General features: G+C 43.9%; 1 protein-coding gene across 3 annotated transcripts in view; it reads right to left on the reverse strand.

Annotated features, from left to right (window-relative positions):
* MRE11 (MRE11 double strand break repair nuclease) overlaps positions 1 to 20,300 on the reverse strand; it is a 297,684-nt gene that overhangs the window by 241,645 nt on the left and 35,739 nt on the right. For all 3 annotated transcript variants that reach the window (XR_012881284.1, XM_075851486.1, XM_075851485.1), the window contains one exon: positions 5,190 to 5,350. Coding sequence is in view for 2 of the 3 variants with exons in the window: in XM_075851486.1 (XP_075707601.1) it covers positions 5,190 to 5,350 (161 nt within the window). In the remaining variant the exon portion in view is untranslated. The remainder of the gene's footprint in view (positions 1 to 5,189; positions 5,351 to 20,300) is intronic.

The following is a 20,300-nucleotide window of genomic DNA, read 5'->3' on the forward strand; positions in this document are numbered from 1 at the left end:
CTTTACCCGCCTAAATTCTATGTTGTCTCATTTCGTTTTGAATGGTAAACGTCCTAGAATAGCCTTTCAACAACTTAGACGTCACAGGGTTTTAGGTGGATGTGGTATGCCGAATATTTTGACCTACTATAGAGCAAGTCATCTGTCTAGGTGGCTCGCATAGGTGCATAGGGTGGACGACTCCCCCCAATTACAATTGGAGAGGTATTTATTAGGTAAAGAGGGTCTTATTCATCTTTGGTCGGAGGTTAAGCCTCCCCAACCTCTCTGTAGCCTGACTACTAGGGGAACTGTTGCAGTGGTCCAGGACTTTATGGCATCATCGCAGGCTTACGGATGCCGTCCACACTGATGCCACTTAGTCTACTCCCGGCCTATGTTAAACAACATCCTGCACATTTAATACTTCGCTGGTCGAAACTCACGACCTTTACTATATCTCCACACCTTAGGAACTCCACGTAAATACCTACATTAAGTTCCTCATTACCTACGACTGTGACAAATAGGGAATCATTTTTACATACAATATCCTTCCAGCGTATATGTAAAAGATTCAAGGAAATGACACTGTTCCTCTTAAGAAACGTTAACTGGTTGGAGACCGTATTGTTAGCCCCTCAGCTCCCCAAGGGTCTGATCTCCAGAATTTATGGTTTATTACTCTCCAAAGATAATGTGGTTACACCATCCTCTATAGCAGCATGGGAGAGAGAACTGGAAACACTGTTTACACCAGATGAGACCTCCAGAATCTTAGCCAACTCGCATGGATTTTCAAGATGCATTAGAATTCAAGAGAATTCATATAAAACCGTGACGAGATGGTATAAAACACTGTGTCAGCATAAATTAATGGGCTACTCTCCGGAGGATACCTGTTGGAGGTGTAATTCTGAAGGGGGCACAATGTCCCATATTTGGTACAGCTGTGGTGTGATTAAACCCTTCTGGGGGGGGGGGGGTGTCCTGCATCATGTAAATCTCAGTTGCTCCAAATCTATTTCCCTCTCCCCCCGAGCTTATCCTGCTTTGGCTCCCTACACCGGAGTTGATCCCTTACAAGCATAATCTCCCCACTATTCTGCTGTCCGCTGCTAGACTTCTTATACCTCTGAAGTGGAGATCGCCGACTCCCCCTTCTTTAGACCAATGGTTTAAGAAAATTCATCAAATTGCTCAGTTGGAGGAGCTCTCTAGTTGGGAGCAGGGTACTCATGCTAAACTTGTGAAATTGTGGAAACCATGGCGGGATTTTGGTGCTGCAGGGCATTTCCCCATTGGTCACACTGCATCCACAAGATCTCTGTGTCCTATCGGAGATATCTACAACGTCACAAAAGCTATAGGTTGTGTTTTCTCACCCCCCCCCCCCCCCCATCTGCGGTCTTGCCGATCTTCTAGTTGGGGGGATCTCACATATTAGACTTTGATATTCGCCTAAAATTCACACTTTTATACATTGCCTGCCGATGCCATGTATGCATTATGGTCTGCAGAAGTTGCGCTATGTTCAGACACTCTGTTTTGTTTGTATTGTAACTTTTTGTCCTAATATTCCTATATTACTTGTGACATTGCGGGCCTATTGTTCATTATTGCTTGTTAGAATGCCTATATTTCAATAAAAACTAAAATTTTGTAAAATATTAGCAAAAAAATACTCTGTTTAGTAGTTCAACCAGCAAATTTTTAGCTATATCAGTCTCCTAACAAGTGTCATTTTTCACTCCCCGCGTTTATTATTTTTCCGTCAATAGACGTGAGGGCTTATTGTTTGCGGGAGGAGTTGTAGTTTCTAATGGCACCATTTAAAGAACCATATAATGTACTGGGAAACTGAAAAAAAAAATAATTCTGCGGGTTGAAATTGGAAAAAACTGCGATTCCAACATTGTTTTTGGGTTTTCGTTTTTACGGCTTTCACCATGCGGTAAAAAAAACGACAACTTAACTTTATTCTGCGGCTCAATACGATTACGGTGATACCAAATTTCTATAGGTTTTTTTAGATTTTATTACCTTAAAAAATATTTACACATTTTCTTTGTTTCACCCCATTCTGAGAGCCATAACTTTTTTATTTTTCCGTGGATTGCGTGGTTTGTGGACTTATTTTTTGCGGGACGAGCTGTAGTTTTTATTGGTACAATTTTTTTGTACATACAACTTTTTGATCGCTTTTATTACATTTTTTTGCAAGCTAAGGTGACCATAAAAACAGCGATTTTGGCGGTTTCAATTTCTTGTTTTTTATGGCATTCACCGCGCAAGTTAAATAATGGTATATTGTAATAGTTTAGACTTTTATGGACGCAGCGATACCCATATTGTTTAATTTTTTTACTTTACTTCAGAGGAAAAATGGGAAAAGGGGGTTTTTTTGAATTTTTTTATATATAGTTTTTCACTACTAATAACTTTTCTCAATTTTTTTTTTACACATTTCATTAGTCACCCTAGGGGACTTGAACCAGCGATCGTGAGATCGCTGGTACAATATACTGCAATACTAACGTATTGCGGTATATTGTCATTTTTACAGAGTGCCAGAAACACGGCTTAACAAAAGGCAGACCTGGGGGCCTTCATTAGGCCCCTGAGCTGGCATGACAACGACCGGCACCCCCCGATTGCGGTGTGGGGGCGCCGATGAGCTGTCAGAGGGGGCCGCCTCCTCTTTTCAACGCTTCAGATGCTGCGGTCGCGATTGACCGAAGTATTTGAGGGGTTAAACTACCAGGAACAGCGCGATCGCTGTTCCTGGCCGTTAGTCCCGGGTGTCAACTGTAATATACAGCTGACACCCGCAGCGTATGGAGCGCGCTCAGTTCGTGAGAGCGCTCCATACTTCCCTGGCGCTTATCACGTACATGTATGTGATAATGTGTCAAGGGGTTAAAGGGGTTTTCCCATGATCAATATGTATCACCTATCCACAGGATTGGTGTTAAAAATTGAATCGGAGGGGGTCCGACCGTTGGGACTCCCACCGATCCAGAGAACGGACTTTCTTGGTCGTCCCTGTGTCTGCTATATGAATGGAGCAGTAGTGTGCTTGCTGGTCCACCACCCTACCGACCAGATAAGTCTGTTCTTGGAATCATTGCGGGTCCCAGCTGTTGGACCCCACTAATCAGATATTAATCACCTATCCACATAAATATTGATTATGGAAAAACTAATTTAATGGCAGCCATTACAGTCCTTATAGAGGTGGTCACCCAGCCTTCTATGTGGCATATAAATGAGAATTGTTATGTCGAGTTACATTCTCACCCGGCTGCAGAGTTCTGTAATTATATTCATGAACCAGGAGGCTCAGGATTTACAGTACTTTGGGTACCTCTCCAATAGGAAAGTGCTGCATATCTACATATGCACGTGTGAACAATGTATGGACATAGGATATACAAGCACACTCCATTACTCTGGCACTCTATGTTCCTGAAATCATAATAATCCGGCAAGTGAGAAAAATAGTGACGGATCATAAAACCATCCTGATCGTCTAGTAAATGGCCCAGAGTGTTCTGATCATAGAGATAGGGATCGGTGTAAACCTGAGGTAATTATCTACATGGTCTTAGTATACAGGCCTCCTATGGGCTGCAGAAACGTCTGCGCCCAGGCTTATTACGTCGGCACCTGTAGCATTTTGGAAACTCCGCCACCTTGTTTGCCGGAGTATCAGAATATTATTGTATATTGCAGCTAAATGCTATTATATTACTAGTAAGTGATCTGTAGGGTTTCTGTGATAACTCTTTACATTAGTTAAAGTGTAACTAAACTTTCAAAAAACTTCTGACATGTCATAGTGACATGTCAGAAGTTTTAATCGGTGGGGGTTCGAGCACTGAGACCTCCACCGATCACTAATACAGAGCGGCAGAAGCGCTCGGGTGAGAGCTGGGCCAATTGGTTTCCCATTGGCTTTTCTGGGAAAGCCGAGCAGTTGGTGTACAGGCTCAATAGAAAGTCTATGGGACCGTATACCATTACCTCGGCTTTCCCAGGAAAGTGGTTTAGAAATGAAGCGGCACAGCGCTCACCTGAGCGCTTCTGCCACTTCGTTTTAGCGATCGGTGAGGGTCTCAGTGCTCGGACACCCACCGATCACAACTACTGACATCTCAGAAGTTTTTAAAAAGTTTAGTTACACTTTAAACTTTATCAAACTCAGCAAATGTAGGATTTCCTATCAGACTTTTATAAAGCTTCACATAAGATTATATTATGGATTTTGAGGTAGGGACTTTCTCTAAAAGAAACATATTAAAATGTAAATGTATAACAATATGTATAACAATTACTCATGATTATGACTACATTAGCAAGAGTTGGCCCCAACCCACACTTTAATATTACATGCTGAGCAGCGGTATCATAGCACCCACATACACCATTGTCATATCACGCAATAACCTGTACATACTAATTACATCTAATATCTGCTAAATGGAAACTGCGAGATAAAGACAATGTACTCTCTACAGGTGATCTCCATGCTAACAATTAAGTAATTGTCACTATTAGCAGATTAAATAGTCGTTTCTGTGGTATAATCGGTGTGTTAGCATGGCGGATCTCATAGTCGCATCATTTCTAAATGTAAACAAGAATGTTTCCATTCACTGACAGCGAGCAGAGATTTTGATAACGGTGAAGAATTGAAACAAAGTTGCAGAACGGTTTATTACAACGATTAAAAGGGTTATCCGACTTTGACAATCCCTTTTTGTTAGGCCTTATTCACACGAGCGTGTTAAACGTCCGTGTGACGGCCGTTGAAACAACGGCCATCCCACGGACCTTTGTAATTCAATGTGGCCATTCACACAGCCGTTGTTTCAACGGACCGTGTGAAGGGTCTGTGAGAAAATAGGACATGTCCTATTTTTTTCACGCTTCACGCATCCCTCCATAGACTCATCTATGGGGGACGCGAGACATCGCGTCCCGCAGAGCACAGAAGCACGTCGGACGTGAAAAACTGCAGTTTTTCACGTCCGAGATGCGCCACGCTTGTGTAAATAAGGCCTAAGAAGGATCCCCAAAAATAAGCAGTAATCTGTGGGGAAACAGTAGCTTGGCGACAGATATGACAGGTCAATCTCCGTCTCAGTCAGTGGCATTAATCTGATTTCTTTGAGAAATCCTATGAGAATTATTGATCAGGCACTTACTTGCTATAACTAAAGTTCACAGACTGATCACTGAGAACCTCAAACTGGACCGGCCGATCTCCCATACAATACTTCCTTAGCAACTCCATACACGTATGTAGGGTTTTCCTGGAGGGTTTGTTGTCATGGAACAGATCTCCACCGAGCAGCACAAAGTCCGCCTAGAAAAAAAAATGTCGAAGATGATTATATTATGACGATCTTACCAAATAAAGGCACCTAATGTATGGTAACATAATAAAGAACCCAAACAATATGCAGTGAAATCTCTCCATGAGTCCATCTCTTCGAGAAGACCATCCCAAACAATATGCAGTGAAATCTCTCCATGAGTCCATCTCTTCGAGAAGACCATCCCAAACAATATGCAGTGAAATCTCTCCATGAGTCCATCTCTTTGAGAAGACCATCCCAAACAATATGCAATGAAATCTCTCCATGAGTGCATTTCTTCGAGAAGACCATCCTTGATCTGGACCTGAAATTTTTGTTATGGATTTTTTATTGCATCACATTCTATGTATAATGGCCTTCTTCTGTGGAGAAGACCAGTCCTCTAGTCCAAGGGACTTGGTAAGACTTTTTCCTAACCCGGGCAAAAGATTCAGTTTGCTGCCCAAGCCTTGTATCTAATTACCCAGGCAGAGTGGCTTTTTGGTGTCACAGGCCACCCAGCACAGGGGGCAAGTGCCCCTCCAGCGCTGATCTCTGAGGTAGCGGTAGCTAAAAAAGTTGAGGCCAGTGCACAGTCAATACAAGTCAAGTACAAGAGTCACAGTACAGCTCCAAAAACATCATACAACGTGCCCAAAAGTGGGTCTTTCGAATGGAGGGAGTGGCACGCATAAGCATTATGGTTGAGAAGTATCCGGGGCATAGGCCCGAAGACAGTAACCAGAACCTGCTTTTCACCCAAAGTCATAGCTAGAAAGGGGGGGCTTAATTCTGGCCCTAAGTTCGGCAGGTTATATCAAATGTGAGAACATGGAAACAATTCCAAGATATATTCACATATTTCTCCACAGTCAAGGCGATGTCCATCACCAATTCTCAAATTTTTTTAAGATGGCCAATTTCTGTTTTCGTTTTTTTTTTCTTAACCCTTTTCTTTATCTGCTATTTAAAGCGTACCTGTTATTTCAGCCAAATGTGAATTTATTGCATATTCTGCTTGCTTACATCCTAGGATTCCAGGACTTTTTTGCGCTCATGGCTGTTTTTTACCTCCTCGCAGCGGCCCGATTGTCTGGCGGGGTTTCTCACCATTCACGCCATTATGGGGGGCGTGTATTGGGCATGTGACACTTGCCAGCACTATACAGTAATGGACTTCCCTTACTTCCTATCCTCTATTGGCAAGCAGGCTGGTCAGAAACCCATCCTCTCGGTGTCCGCACAAACGGGACATGGAATAATCAAATATGGTGCAAAATGTGCAAATAATCATTGATATTGTGCCAACATACACATGTGGTCATAGACAGGAGTAATGGGGCAGTGGATAATGAAGAGGCTTTATGTTATAGCCGGGAGCGCAAATGATACCTCAAAGCCCCCCCCGCACTACCTGTAATGTGTCTCGGCGTTTCTGCTGCTAGAGATGGATTAGTCTTGACCACAGGCAGTGGAGAGAAAGATAGACAAAAAGGGAGAAACCAAGTGGCCGTCACTTTACAACGATGTTTCAGGCACAAAATGAAATTTTTGGTAAATAATGTAAACTGCTGTTTTGAAAGTAGTTGCATGGCCATCATATGGGAAGAAGTTTGTTGAATCGACGGTGACCACCAGGGTTAGCACCGATTTTTGCTTTATCAATTTGAAAGCAAGACAGAAGTTTGTCCCACGCTGCCAGAATTGGTGGCGTTATATTACACACACCACAAGGGGTTCATAGATAAAATATTCTTGCTCTGAGCTTTGCAGAAAATCACAAATCTTCAAAAAGACTGCAAAAAGCGTCGTGCACAGATTACTAAAAAGAACAGTAAAAACCCTAAACATTGACGATACAAAATATTCCGACAATCCAAACAAGTCCTCACCTCCTGCTCTGTGAGAAAAGTGTCAAAAATTATAGGTAGCAAAGTATTCATTTATCTTTAAAAAGCCGGTCCTTGTGTCCTCGTAAAATGGGCGACTTATAATAGCGAGCGCACTATGTGTATTCTGTCGCTGGAAAAAAAACCTATTAAATACGGGTAAAAGTGAATCTAGAGAACAGTACAGAGAAAACTTCCACTGTACACTTTATCGAAACCATCTGACGCTTGTAACCTTGTATTTGTGTTTTCGACACCCTCGCTTTGCCTTGCTCTTCCCTGTGGGTAATTGAGTTCCTGAGTAATTTTCCTCACAATAACGTCCAACAGTTGCTTCACACTGCGTCTGTCTCCAGCCTGTGCAATGCAGCTAGCTCTTTGTAGCTGGAAGAGACTTATCATTTTCGCCCACGTAACCTCATTGTTACTTATAAGATAAAAGGGGAACCCCCACCTACCAGAAGAACGTGGGCCCACTGACCACCATACCACCAGGAGAGGCAGCCACATCCAGCCGCGTGAGCTTGCATAGCTCTTTCCGTAAGACATTCAGTCTGTGGCTGGATTTGGTCGACCACCTCACCTGGCAGAACGGGGGCCAGCTACTAATGAAAAGCCAGCATTGCTTGTATTGATATCCTACTTTTCCTTGAACCTGCTTGGTCCTATATGGCAATCCAAAGGGAGCGGTAGGGTGGGGTACTTATACCTGGCCTCCTCCCTCTTTCTTTGCTTGTGAATTTTTCTCCTTTCTTAGGCCTCATGCACACGACCCTAGCCATATGCACGCCCGTGATTTTCGGGTCTGCCGCAGCAGAGTGACACCCGCGAGCCGCCCGCAAATCGCGGGCCGTGCACATGGCCGTGGCAATTATTTGCTATGAGCCTGGACCGCAGAACACGGCCGTAATAAGACATGACCTTTCTTTCTGCGGTCAGAGCTCCTGGGCCATGCACGGACCGTGGAAACCACGTTCGTGTGCATGGCCCCATAGGAATAAATGGGGCCGCAATTCTCCCGTGGTTTTTCGGGGAAATTGCGGCCGCAAAAGCATGTTGGTGTGCATGGGGCCTTAGGCCTCATGCACACGACCGTATCCGCAAATACTGACCGTAAATACGGTTCCGTATTGCTTTATAGTCATCAGCAACGTACCCATTTCTGCTGAATGGTATCCGCAAATACGGTCCGTAGTGCAACCGTCTTGCATCCGGATCCACAAAAAAAAAGTGGCCTGGTTAGGCCCCATGCCCACTTCAGTTTTTTCCTTCAGGGTGCTAGCCGTTTTTTTGACGGCTAGCACCCTGACCCATTCATTTAGATGGGGCCATGCACACTTCAGTTTTTTTGACGGTCCCGTTGCTCCGTTCCGACAAAAGTAGAGCATGTTTGTCCGAGATTCCGTGACCGTGGGGCCCATGCAAGTCAATGGGTCAATCAAAAAAACTGAAGGCACACGGAAGGCATCCGTGTGCCATCCTTGTGTGACGGAGCCGTTGCCTAGCAACGGCCGGGCGGGCTGAAGAGATTTGCACTGCACTAATCGGCAGCCCCTTCTATCAATCAGTTCTGGATAGGGAGAAGGGGCAGCTATAGAAAGAAAAAGCAGTTCATACGTACCTCGGCCATTGTCTTGGTGACGCATCCCTCTCTTGAAATCCAGTTCGACCTCCCTGGATGACGCGGCAGTCCATGTGGCCGCTGCAGCCTGTGATTGGCTGCAGAGGCAGTCACATGGGATGGAGCGTCATCCCAGGAGGCCGGCCTTCTGACGTCATCCAGTGCGGCCTTCTGGGATGACTTTTATCCCATGTGACCGCCACTACAGCCTGTGATTAGCTGCAGCGGTGATATGGGATGAAACGTCATCCCAGGAGTTCTGGGTAAGTATGAACTTATTTTTTTAATTTTTATTTCATTGGAAATGTATATTGTGAGCGCCAAGCATGGTAATCATTGTTCAGCACTAGTCACTGTCCAGGGTGCTGAAAGAGTTACCGCCGATCAGTGCAGCCCATTCTATCCAGCACTTAACTCTTTCAGCACCCTGTAGAGTGACTAGCGCTGAACAACCATGCTCTTTCAGCACCCTGGACAGTACCATGCTCGGCGCTCGCTAACGGAAACACGGAAATGTACACGGAGTACACACTGATCCAATCACAGACACGCGGATCCGTGAAAAACGGCTGTGAAAACGGTGATGGAAGTGTGCATGAGGCCTTAATGGGAAATCCTCTTTGTGTTGCTTAGCAACACTTCTGTATTTGCGGATGGCTATCCGTATTTGCGGACGCACCTCCGTAGTCATCCGCAATTTTGGCTTCCCCCATAGACTTCCATGGAGGAGTCCGTGCCGCAATTGCAGACCAAGAACGGACATGCTCCATAATTCCCGGCACAGTTCTGCGGCACGGACACTCATCCATAGCGATACGGAAAGGTTTCCGTGTTCAATGGAAACGAACGGGTTCGTTATTGCGGTCCGCAAAAACTGAGGTTTTTTACGGTCGTGTGCATGGGGCCTTAGACACGAACGGAAAAACGCCCGTAATTACGGGCCGTAATTACGAGCCCATAGACTTCTATTGGCCACAGGTACCTTCCCGTTTGCTTACGGGAAGGTGCCTGGGCCGTTGAAAAATATAGAACATGTCCTATTTCAGGCCGTAATTACGGCACGGTAGGGCCCATAGAAGTCTATGGGGCTCTCGTAATTACGGGTGGCTACGTGTGTGCACCCGTAATTAAGGGAGCGTTGCTATACATGGTACTCACTGTCCAGGGTGCTGAAAGAGTTAAACAATCAGTGCTGGATAGAGCATAGGGGCTGAACTGATCGGCAGTAACTCTTTCAGCACCCTGGACAGTGAGTACCGCTGGACAGTGAGTACCATACGTGGCGCGGTGTTCACAATATACATTTCTAATGTTGTCTTCAAAAAAAAGTTCATACTTACACAGAACTCACTGCTTCTTCCTCCAGTCCGGCCTCCTGGTTTAACGTTTTATCCCATGTGACTGCTGCAGCCAATCATAGGCTGCAGCGGTCACATGGACTGCCGCGTCATCCAGGGAGGTCGAACTGGATGTCAAAAAAGGGACGCGTCACCAAGACAACGGCCGGGGTACGTATGAAATGCTTTTTCTTTCTATCGCTGCGTTACGCTGCGGAAACTCTGACCGAAAGGGCTGCCCCTTCTCTCTATCCAGCACTGATCAGCAGCCTCTTCTCTCTATCAGTGCTGGATAGAGAGAAGGGGCTGCCGATTAGTGCAGTGCAATATCTCTGTCTACATGTAAAGAGAAGTAGAGAAAACGGGTCCGTAAATAGGGGTGGAATACGGGTGACAAAGGACCCATATTTACGCCAGTATTTACGGGAGGGAAAAAATACGGTCATGTGCATGGGGCCTTAGGTGCGGCGATCAAGCTCTCACTTACCCTGTGCCCTTGACTTCTGGACTTCTTGGCAACTGAGCTAGGCTTGTCTCTCGTTAACCTCTTGTTTATCGATTTTGATTATCTGCTCCAGGCTGGTTTTGACCTTTGCTGTACCTGATTTCCACTTGGACTTTCTGTTTACCCTCTGACTGTCTGGTTCCTGTTCAGGTATAGCCTGCACTGCACCCCTTATCTAACACTGAACTCTGTTAGAACAACCTGGGTTCTATGCTGCAAAAACCATCCCGACAGTCTTCAGCAGCCTTTTGGGAACTGCACAACCAGTGATTCCATAACAAGGGGAGTAAGATTGGCACCATTTATCAGTGCGAAAATTGATTATTTATTTACCCCATTATACCCTTGTATCATACCCTGATGTACTCTGCACAGCTTACATATACCCTGATGTACTCCACACAGATTACATATACCCTGATGTACTCCGCACAGCTTACATATACCCTGATGTACTCCGCCCAGCTTACATATACCCTGATGTACTCCGCCCAGCTTACATATACCCTGATGTACTCCGCACAGCTTACATATACCCTGATGTACTCCGCACAGCTTACATATACCCTGATGTACACCGCACAGCTTACATATACCCTGATGTACTCCGCACAGCTTACATATACCCTGATGTACTCTGCGCAGATTACATATACCCTGATGTACTCCGCACAGCTTACATATACCCTGATGTACTCCGCACAGCTTACATATACCCTGATGTACTCCGCACAGCTTACATATATCCTGATGTACTCCGCCCAGCTTACATATACCCTGATGTACTCCGCACAGCTTACATATACCCTGATGTACTCCGCACAGCTTACATATACCCTGATGTACTCCTCACAGCTTACATATACCCTGATGTACTCCGAACAGCTTACATATAACCTGATGTACTCCGCACAGCTTACATATACCCTGATGTACTCCTCACATATTACATATACCCTGATGTACTCCGCACAGCTTACATATACCCTGATGTACTCCGCACAGCTTACATATACCCTGATGTACTCCGCCCAGCTTACATATACCCTGATGTACTCCGCACAGCTTACATATACCCTGATGTACTCCGCACAGCTTACATATACCCTGATGTACACCGCACAGCTTACATATACCCTGATGTACTCCGCACAGCTTACATATACCCTGATGTACTCCGCACAGCTTACATATACCCTGATGTACTCCTCACAGATTACATATACCCTGATGTACTCCGCCCAGCTTACATATAACCTGATGTACTCCGCCCAGCTTACATATAACCTGATGTACTCCGCACAGCTTACATATACCCTGATGTACTCCGCACAGCTTACATATACCCTGATATACTCCGCCCAGCTTACATATACCCTGATGTACTCCGCCCAGCTTACATATACCCTGATGTACTCCGAACAGCTTACATATAACCTGATGTACACCGCACTGCTTACATATACCCTGATGTACTCCGCACAGCTTACATATACCCTGATGTACTCCGCACAGCTTACATATACCCTGATGTACTCCACACAGCTTACATATACCCTGATGTACTCCGCACAGCTTACATATACCCTGATGTACTCCGCACAGATTACATATACCCTGATGTACTCCGCACAGCTTACATATCCCCTGATGTACTCCGCACAGCTTACATATACCTTGATGTACTCCTCACAGATTACATATACCCTGATGTACTCCGCACAGATTACATATATCCTGATGTAGTCTGCACAGCTTACATATACCGATGTACTCCTGTACTCCGCACAGCTTACATATGCCCTGATGTACTCCGCACAGCTTACATATGCCCTGATGTACTCCGCACAGCTTACATATACCCTGATGTACTCTGCACAGCTTACATATACCCTGATGTACTCCGCACAGATTACATATACCCTGATGTACTCCGCACAGCTTACATATACCCTGATGTACTCCGCACAGCTTACATATACCCTGATGTACTCCGCCCAGCTTACATATACCGTGATGTACTCCGCACAGCTTACATATACCCTGATGTACTCCGCACAGCTTACATATACCCTGATGTACACCGCACAGCTTACATATACCCTGATGTACTCCGCACAGCTTACATATACCCTGATGTACTCCGCACAGCTTACATATACCCTGATGTACTCCTCACAGCTTACATATACCCTGATGTACTCCGAACAGCTTACATATACCCTGATGTACTCCTCACAGATTACATATACCCTGATGTACTCCGCACAGCTTACATATACCCTGATGTACTCCTCACATATTACATATACACTGATGTACTCCACACAGATTACATATACCCTGATGTACTCCGCACAGCTTACATATACCCTGATGTACTCCGCACAGCTTACATATACCCTGATGTACTCCGCCCAGTTTACATATACCCTGATGTACTCCGCACAGCTTACATATACCCTGATGTACTCCGCACAGCTTACATATACCCTGATGTACACCGCACAGCTTACATATACCCTGATGTACTCCGCACAGCTTACATATACCCTGATGTACTCCGCACAGCTTACATATACCCTGATGTACTCCGCACAGCTTACATATACCCTGATGTACTCCTCACAGCTTACATACACCCTGATGTACTCCTCACAGCTTACATATACCCTGATGTACTCCGAACAGCTTACATAAACCCTGATGTACTCCGCACAGCTTACATATACCCTGATGTACTCCGCACAGCTTACATATACCCTGATGTACTCCTCACAGATTACATATACCCTGATGTACTCCGCCCAGCTTACATATAACCTGATGTACTCCGCACAGCTTACATATACCCTGATGTACTCCGCACAGCTTACATATACCCTGATGTACTCCGCCCAGCTTACATATACCCTGATGTACTCCGAACAGCTTACATATAACCTGATGTACACCGCACTGCTTACATATACCCTGATGTACTCCGCACAGCTTACATATACCCTGATGTACTCCGCACAGCTTACATATACCCTGATGTACTCCGCACAGCTTACATATACCCTGATATACTCCGCACAGCTTACATATACCCTGATGTACTCCGCACAGATTACATATACCCTGATGTACTCCGCACAGCTTACATATACCCTGATGTACTCCGCACAGCTTACATATACCCTGATGTACTCCTCACAGATTACATATACCCTGATGTACTCCGCACAGATTACATATATCCTGATGTAGTCTGCACAGCTTACATATACCCTGATGTACTCCGCACATATTACATATACCCTGATGTACTCCGCACAGCTTACATATGCCCTGATGTACTCCGCACAGCTTACATATGCCCTGATGTACTCCGCACAGCTTACATATAGCCTGATCTACTCCGCACAACTTACATATACCCTGATGTACTCCGCACAGCTTACATATACCCTGATGTACACCGCACAGCTTACATATACCCTGATGTACTCCGCACAGCTTACATATACACTGATGTACTCCGCCCAGCTTACATATACCCTGATGTACTCCGCACAGCTTACATATACCCTGATGTACTCCGCACAGATTACATATACCCTGATGTACTCCGCACAGATTACATATACCCTGATGTACTCCGCACAGATTACATATACCCTGATGTACTCCGCACAGATTACATATACCCTGATGTACTCCGCAAAGATTACATATACCCTGATGTACTCCGCACAGATTACATATACCCTGATGTACTCCGCACAGATTACATATACCCTGATGTACTCCGCACAGATTACATATACCCTGATGTACTCCGCACAGATTACATATATCCTGATGTAGTCTGCACAGCTTACATATACCCTGATGTACTCCTGTACTCCGCAGTTTACATATACCCTGATGTACTCCGCACAGCTTACATATACCCTGATGTACTCCGCACTGCTTACATATACCCTGATGTACTCCGCACTGCTTACATGTGCCCCTCACATTATAAACTGAAATACCAGTAAAACCCACACAGAACTACTACCAAGCAAAATCTGCGCTCCAAAAATGAAACAGCGCTCCCTCCCGTCTGATCTCTACAGTGTACCCAAACAGCAGTTTACATCCACATATATGTCATTCCCATACCCGGGAGAACCCGCTTAACAATTTATGAGGTATTTGTCTGCAGTGGCACGAACTGGACACAACATATTGTGCACTAAAATGGCATATCTGAGCATTAATTCCTTCTAAAAAACACCTTTTGGCTCAAAATACTCACTACACCCCTTAATAAATGCCTTGAGGGATGTAGTTTCCAAAATGGGGGTCACTACTCGGGGGTTTTACTATTTTACCGCACAGCCCTGAAATGGTGTGCCGATACTCTGAAAAATCACCAAAATAAACCTCAAATGTGTATGGTGCTCTTTCACCCCTAAGCCCTTTCATATGTCCAGCGAAATAATATAATTCTTAGGGGCGTAGCTTCCGAAATGGAGTCACTTCTTGGGGCTTTCCATTGTACTCTGGTACCTCTGGGGCTCTGCAAATGCAACATGGCGCCTGAACACCATTCCAGCAAAATCTGTGTTCCAAAAGCCAAATAGCGCTCCTTCCCTGAGCCCCGCCGTGTGCCCAAACAGCTGTTTAGGGCCACATATGGGGGTATTGCCATACTCGAAGAAATTGAGCAACAAATTGAGTGGTGTTTTTTTCTCCTATTACCCCTTGTGAAAATGAAAAATTAGGTGCAAAAACGACATATTATTGGAAAAAAAAATCAAACTTTCACTTTCACTGCCTAATTCTAATAAAATCTATGAAACATCTTTGGGGTCAAAATGCGCACTACACCCCTAGATGAATGCCCTGAGGGGCTTACTTTCTAAATTGAGTCACTTTTCAGGGGTTTCTACTCTACTGGTACCTCAGGGGCTCTGCAAATGGGACATGGTACCGGAAAATCATTCCAGCAAAATTTGAGCTCCAAAAGCCAAATGACGCTCCATCCCTTTTGAGCCCTGCTGTGGGTCCAAACAGCATTATATGACCACATATGGGGTATTTTCCTACTTGGGACAAATTGCTTTACAAATGTTGGGCTACTTTTTCTCCTTTATTCCTTGTGAAAATGAAAAAATCTGAGCTAAAACTAATTTTGTGTGAAAAAAATTTGATTTTCATGGCCTAATTCCAAGAAATTCAGCAAAAAACTTGAGGGGTTAAAATGATCACTATACCCTAAGATGAATTCCTTGGGGAGTGTAGTTTCCAAAATTGTGTCTTTTTGGGGTGTTTCTCATGTTTGGACACTGCAAAGACCTCTTCAAACCTGACATGGTGCATAAAATATAATCTAATATTAAGGAGGCCCAAAAATCCTCTAGGTGCTCCTTTGCTTCTGAGGCCTGTGTTCCAGTCCAGTAGCGCACTAGGGCCACATGTGGGATATTCCTAAAAAAAAAAAACGACAGAATCTGGGAAATAAAATTTATTTGTGTTTCTCTGGTTAAACCTTCTGTGTTACAAAAAAAATGGATTAAATTGGAATTTCTGAAAAAACAATAAAATTTGTAAATTTCACCTCTACTTTGCTTTAATTCTTGTGAAAAGCCTAAAGGGTTAAGAAACGTTCTAAATGCTGTTTAATACTTTTGCCGTTTTTAAAATGGCGTGATTTATGGGGGGTTTCTAGTATATAGGCCCCCTCAAAGCCACGTCAGAACTGAATAGGTTTTGAAAATTTTCTTACAAATTGGAGAAATTACTGCTAAAGTTCTAAGCCTTGTAATGTCCTAGAAAGCTAAATGGACATTTAAAAAATGATGCCAACATAAAGTAGACATATGGGAAATGTGAACTAGTGATTATGTTATGTGGTATTACTATTTGTCCTTCAAACAGATCAATTCAAATTTAGAAAAATGCTAATTTTTATACATTTTCTCTAAATGTTGGTGTTTTTCCACAAACAAACACTGAGTGTCTCGACTAAATTTTACCACTAACTTAAAGTTGTGTCACAAGAAAACAATCTCAGAATCGCTTGGATAAATTAAAGCATTCCAAAGTTATTACCATAAAGTAACACTTCAGATTTAAAAATGGCGTCTGAGCCCTAAGGCCCATACTAGGCTGCATCATTAAAGTGTACCTGTACTTTCAGAAAACTTCTGACATGTCATAGTGACATGTCATAAGTTTGATCGGTGGGGGTCTAAGCACTGAGACCCCCACCGATCGCTAAAACGATGAGGCAGAAACGCTCGAGTGAGTGCTGAGCCGCTTGGTTTCTCATCAGTGGGTGTACAAGCTCATAGACCTTCTATTAAGCCCGTACACCGTTACATCAGCTTTCAACTAAAACCCAATCAGAAACTAAGCGGCTCAGCGCTTCATGCTGCATGTATACCCCCCTGACTCTAAACCTTCTGTATGCTAGTAGTATACAGCAGGCTCAAAGGGTGTATTATATACAGTAGAGTCATAGTAACATATATAACAGCCACCGGTCTGTATATACTACATTATGCATCCTGCTCACGTATGTCTGCTATATGCACATGTATATACAGGGTGTCTAATGCATTATATACCAGCCGAGGGTAGCAGTTATATATATTATACTATGTATCTGGAAGCTCAGCAAGTATTGTGGTTTTGACCTTTGAATATAAGAAATGTGACATTTTTATAAGGCAATGTATGAGACGTCTGACGACATAAGACGCCATCAAGCAATGTATAATATGATTTCAATTGGACTAAATATTAAATACATAACCATAAATAAATCTGTGGGGTTTCCTTGAAATATTTTAACATTGCAAAGATATGCGCTCTCTCATCAGAAAAAAATTCCCAGCTATAAAGGGTAACTAAACTAAATGTTTAAACAAACTTCTGACATGTCAGAAGTTTTGATTGGTGGGGGTCCGAGCACTGAGACCCCCACCAATCGCTAAAACGACGCAGCTGAAGCGCTCATTTTTCCGGAAATAAATGTATCGGAGTACGGGATCATAGACTTTCTATTGAGCCCGTACTCCGATACATTCAATTCTGGAAAAAGTCGAACAGACAAGAAGCGGCTGAGCGCTCACACGAGGGCTTAAGATGCTTTGTTTTAGCGATGGGTGGGGATCTCAGTGCTCGGTCCCCCACCAATCGAATCTTCTGACATGTCACTATGACATGTCAGAAGTTTGTTAAATGTTTAGTTGCCCTTTAGTAGTTGAGCATCTGCACACCCATCACCCGAACTTGTTGTCAGTGAACTATGAGGTAGGTCTGGTCAATTGATCAAGAAATAACCAAAATTCAATTTCGTGATATGCAAAATAGGGTGTGTGGCATGCAAAATGGGGCGTGTCTTGTAAATGGGGCGTGGCCTAAATACTCGTTCATTAATCGTAATCGAGGTTACATGTGCAATTAATCGTGATTTTAATTTAGAGCATAATTGCCCAGCCCTAATATATATATATATATCATTAGTGTTTTTACTGCGGCCACTAACGAGATTTATACCAATGCAATAGCGAGCACTGCATCCGAGTGGTTTTGGAGAGAGGGAGCTCCCTCTCTCACTCCACCGGCACCATGCGTAAGATTGCAGGGTGTCGTGGCTTCTATGGCAGCCGGGGAGAGCCTAATAAAGGCCCCCAGGTCTGCCACTAGTTATGCCCGCACAGTGAACGCCGTGAAAAAAATAAATAAAAGACAATGCAAAAATTGCTGTTTTCTGTGAATCCTGCCTTAAAAAAAAAATGTGATAAAAGTGATCAAAATGTCGCATATTCTCCAAAATGGTAACAATAAAAACTACAAGACGTTCTGCAAACAAAAAGCCCTCATACAGCTGCATCGGCGGAACAATAAAAAGTTATGACTCCTGAAATATGGAGACACAAAAACAAATAATTTTGAAAAAAAACTATTTTTACTAGGTAAAAGTAGTAAAACATACAAAATCTATATAAATTTGGTATCGTTGCAATTGCAACAACCCGCTGAATAAAGTTATTGTGTTATTTATACCACAAGGTAAACATCATTAATTTAGGACGCAAACAAAAGTGCCAAAATTTATCTTTTTTTTTTCTATTCCCCCCAAAAAAAGTTAATTAATAAATCCTATGTATCCCAAGATGGTGCTATTAAAAAATACAACTTGTCCCGCAAAAAATAAGACCTTATACAGCTATGTCGACGCAAATATAAAGAAGTTATAGCTCCTTGAATGAGACGATGGAAAAACGTAAAAAATAGCTTGGTCACTAAGGGGTAAAAACTGCACTTTCCCTTTTTTTAATTTATTTTTACAATTTTGTTGACCATTTTTTTTTTTACATTTTTAAAAAAAAATAGAAAGTAGAAAAAAAATTATGAACCCAAGGAGAAAACCGTATGCAGAAAGCTCCTAAGCTCTCGCTAGCATTGGTTGCAGGCAGGCAGAAATGCATCATTTTACTACGTCTGTCCGTCAGATGGAGACTCTTCTTGTGACCCAAGAAATCGGCACAGAAACCTAAAAACAAGCTGAAGTTAAAGGGCTCCTTCACTTTAGACAATCCCTTCTTGTTAAAAGGTTTTCTTGACGATAAGTTGATCACAAAGTGTCCCCCTGCTGGGACCCACAGCAATCAGCTGTAATGCTTGGGGAAACCTGGCAGTAAATGTTCTATTTCCCTGCAGCACCCCTACAGGGGAAATTAAGCATTACACAGCACCCATTCATATTGATGGGTTGTCTGTGCAATGCAGGAAAGAACAGGACAGGTCAGGTCGCCCAGAGCGAGAAACACTCTTTGTAGCTGCTCTCCAGCCTAGCCAAGAGATGAGGATCCTGAACAGAGTACCCCCCCCCCCCTCTATTAACTCAGAATTCTCTAATAAGGTATTTAAAAAGGGTTTTATAAACTGGACGACCCCTTTAAAACAGAGACACTCACTTTAAAGGGAACATGTCATCAGCATTTCACCTAGTAAACCAACAATACCTGGTGGAAGTGGGGAAAAAAAATCTTTTTTATGTAACCTATAATTATCTTCTGTGCAGTCTCTGTACCTTTAGTAGGGATGCACGATGCATCGAAACTTCGATACTGTTTCGATACTGTGCATCCCCAAACGGTTCGATACCGTTGTTTCATGTATTTCGATACGAAGCTGTGCGGCCGCACAGCTCAGTATAGTAATACATGAATGTATGAGAGCGGGGCTGCGGCTGTGTAATACAGTCATTGCACCACTCCTGAGTCCTGACAAGTGCGCGCCGTCAGGACAATGCGATGCGGCCGGCGCTGCACTAATGAGCGGCGGCACTGAAGACAGAACATGGCGGCCGCACTACAAAACACCCCCATGTTCTGTCTTCAGTGTCTGAACCGCCGCTCATTAGTGCAGCGCCGGCCGCATCACCTCATGCTGACCGCGCGTGCACTTAGTGTCAGGAGCGGGGCAATGGCTGTATCACACAGCCGCAGCCCCGCTCTATAACGGCGGAGATCAGAGAAACCTCATCTGCGCTGCTATTTCCCTGAATGCTGCCATCAAAGCTGACTGCAGCATTCAGGGGAAAATTAGAAGGGGGAT

This window comes from Rhinoderma darwinii, chromosome 2, assembly GCF_050947455.1.
Source record: "Rhinoderma darwinii isolate aRhiDar2 chromosome 2, aRhiDar2.hap1, whole genome shotgun sequence".
Classification (NCBI taxonomy): domain Eukaryota; kingdom Metazoa; phylum Chordata; class Amphibia; order Anura; family Rhinodermatidae; genus Rhinoderma; species Rhinoderma darwinii.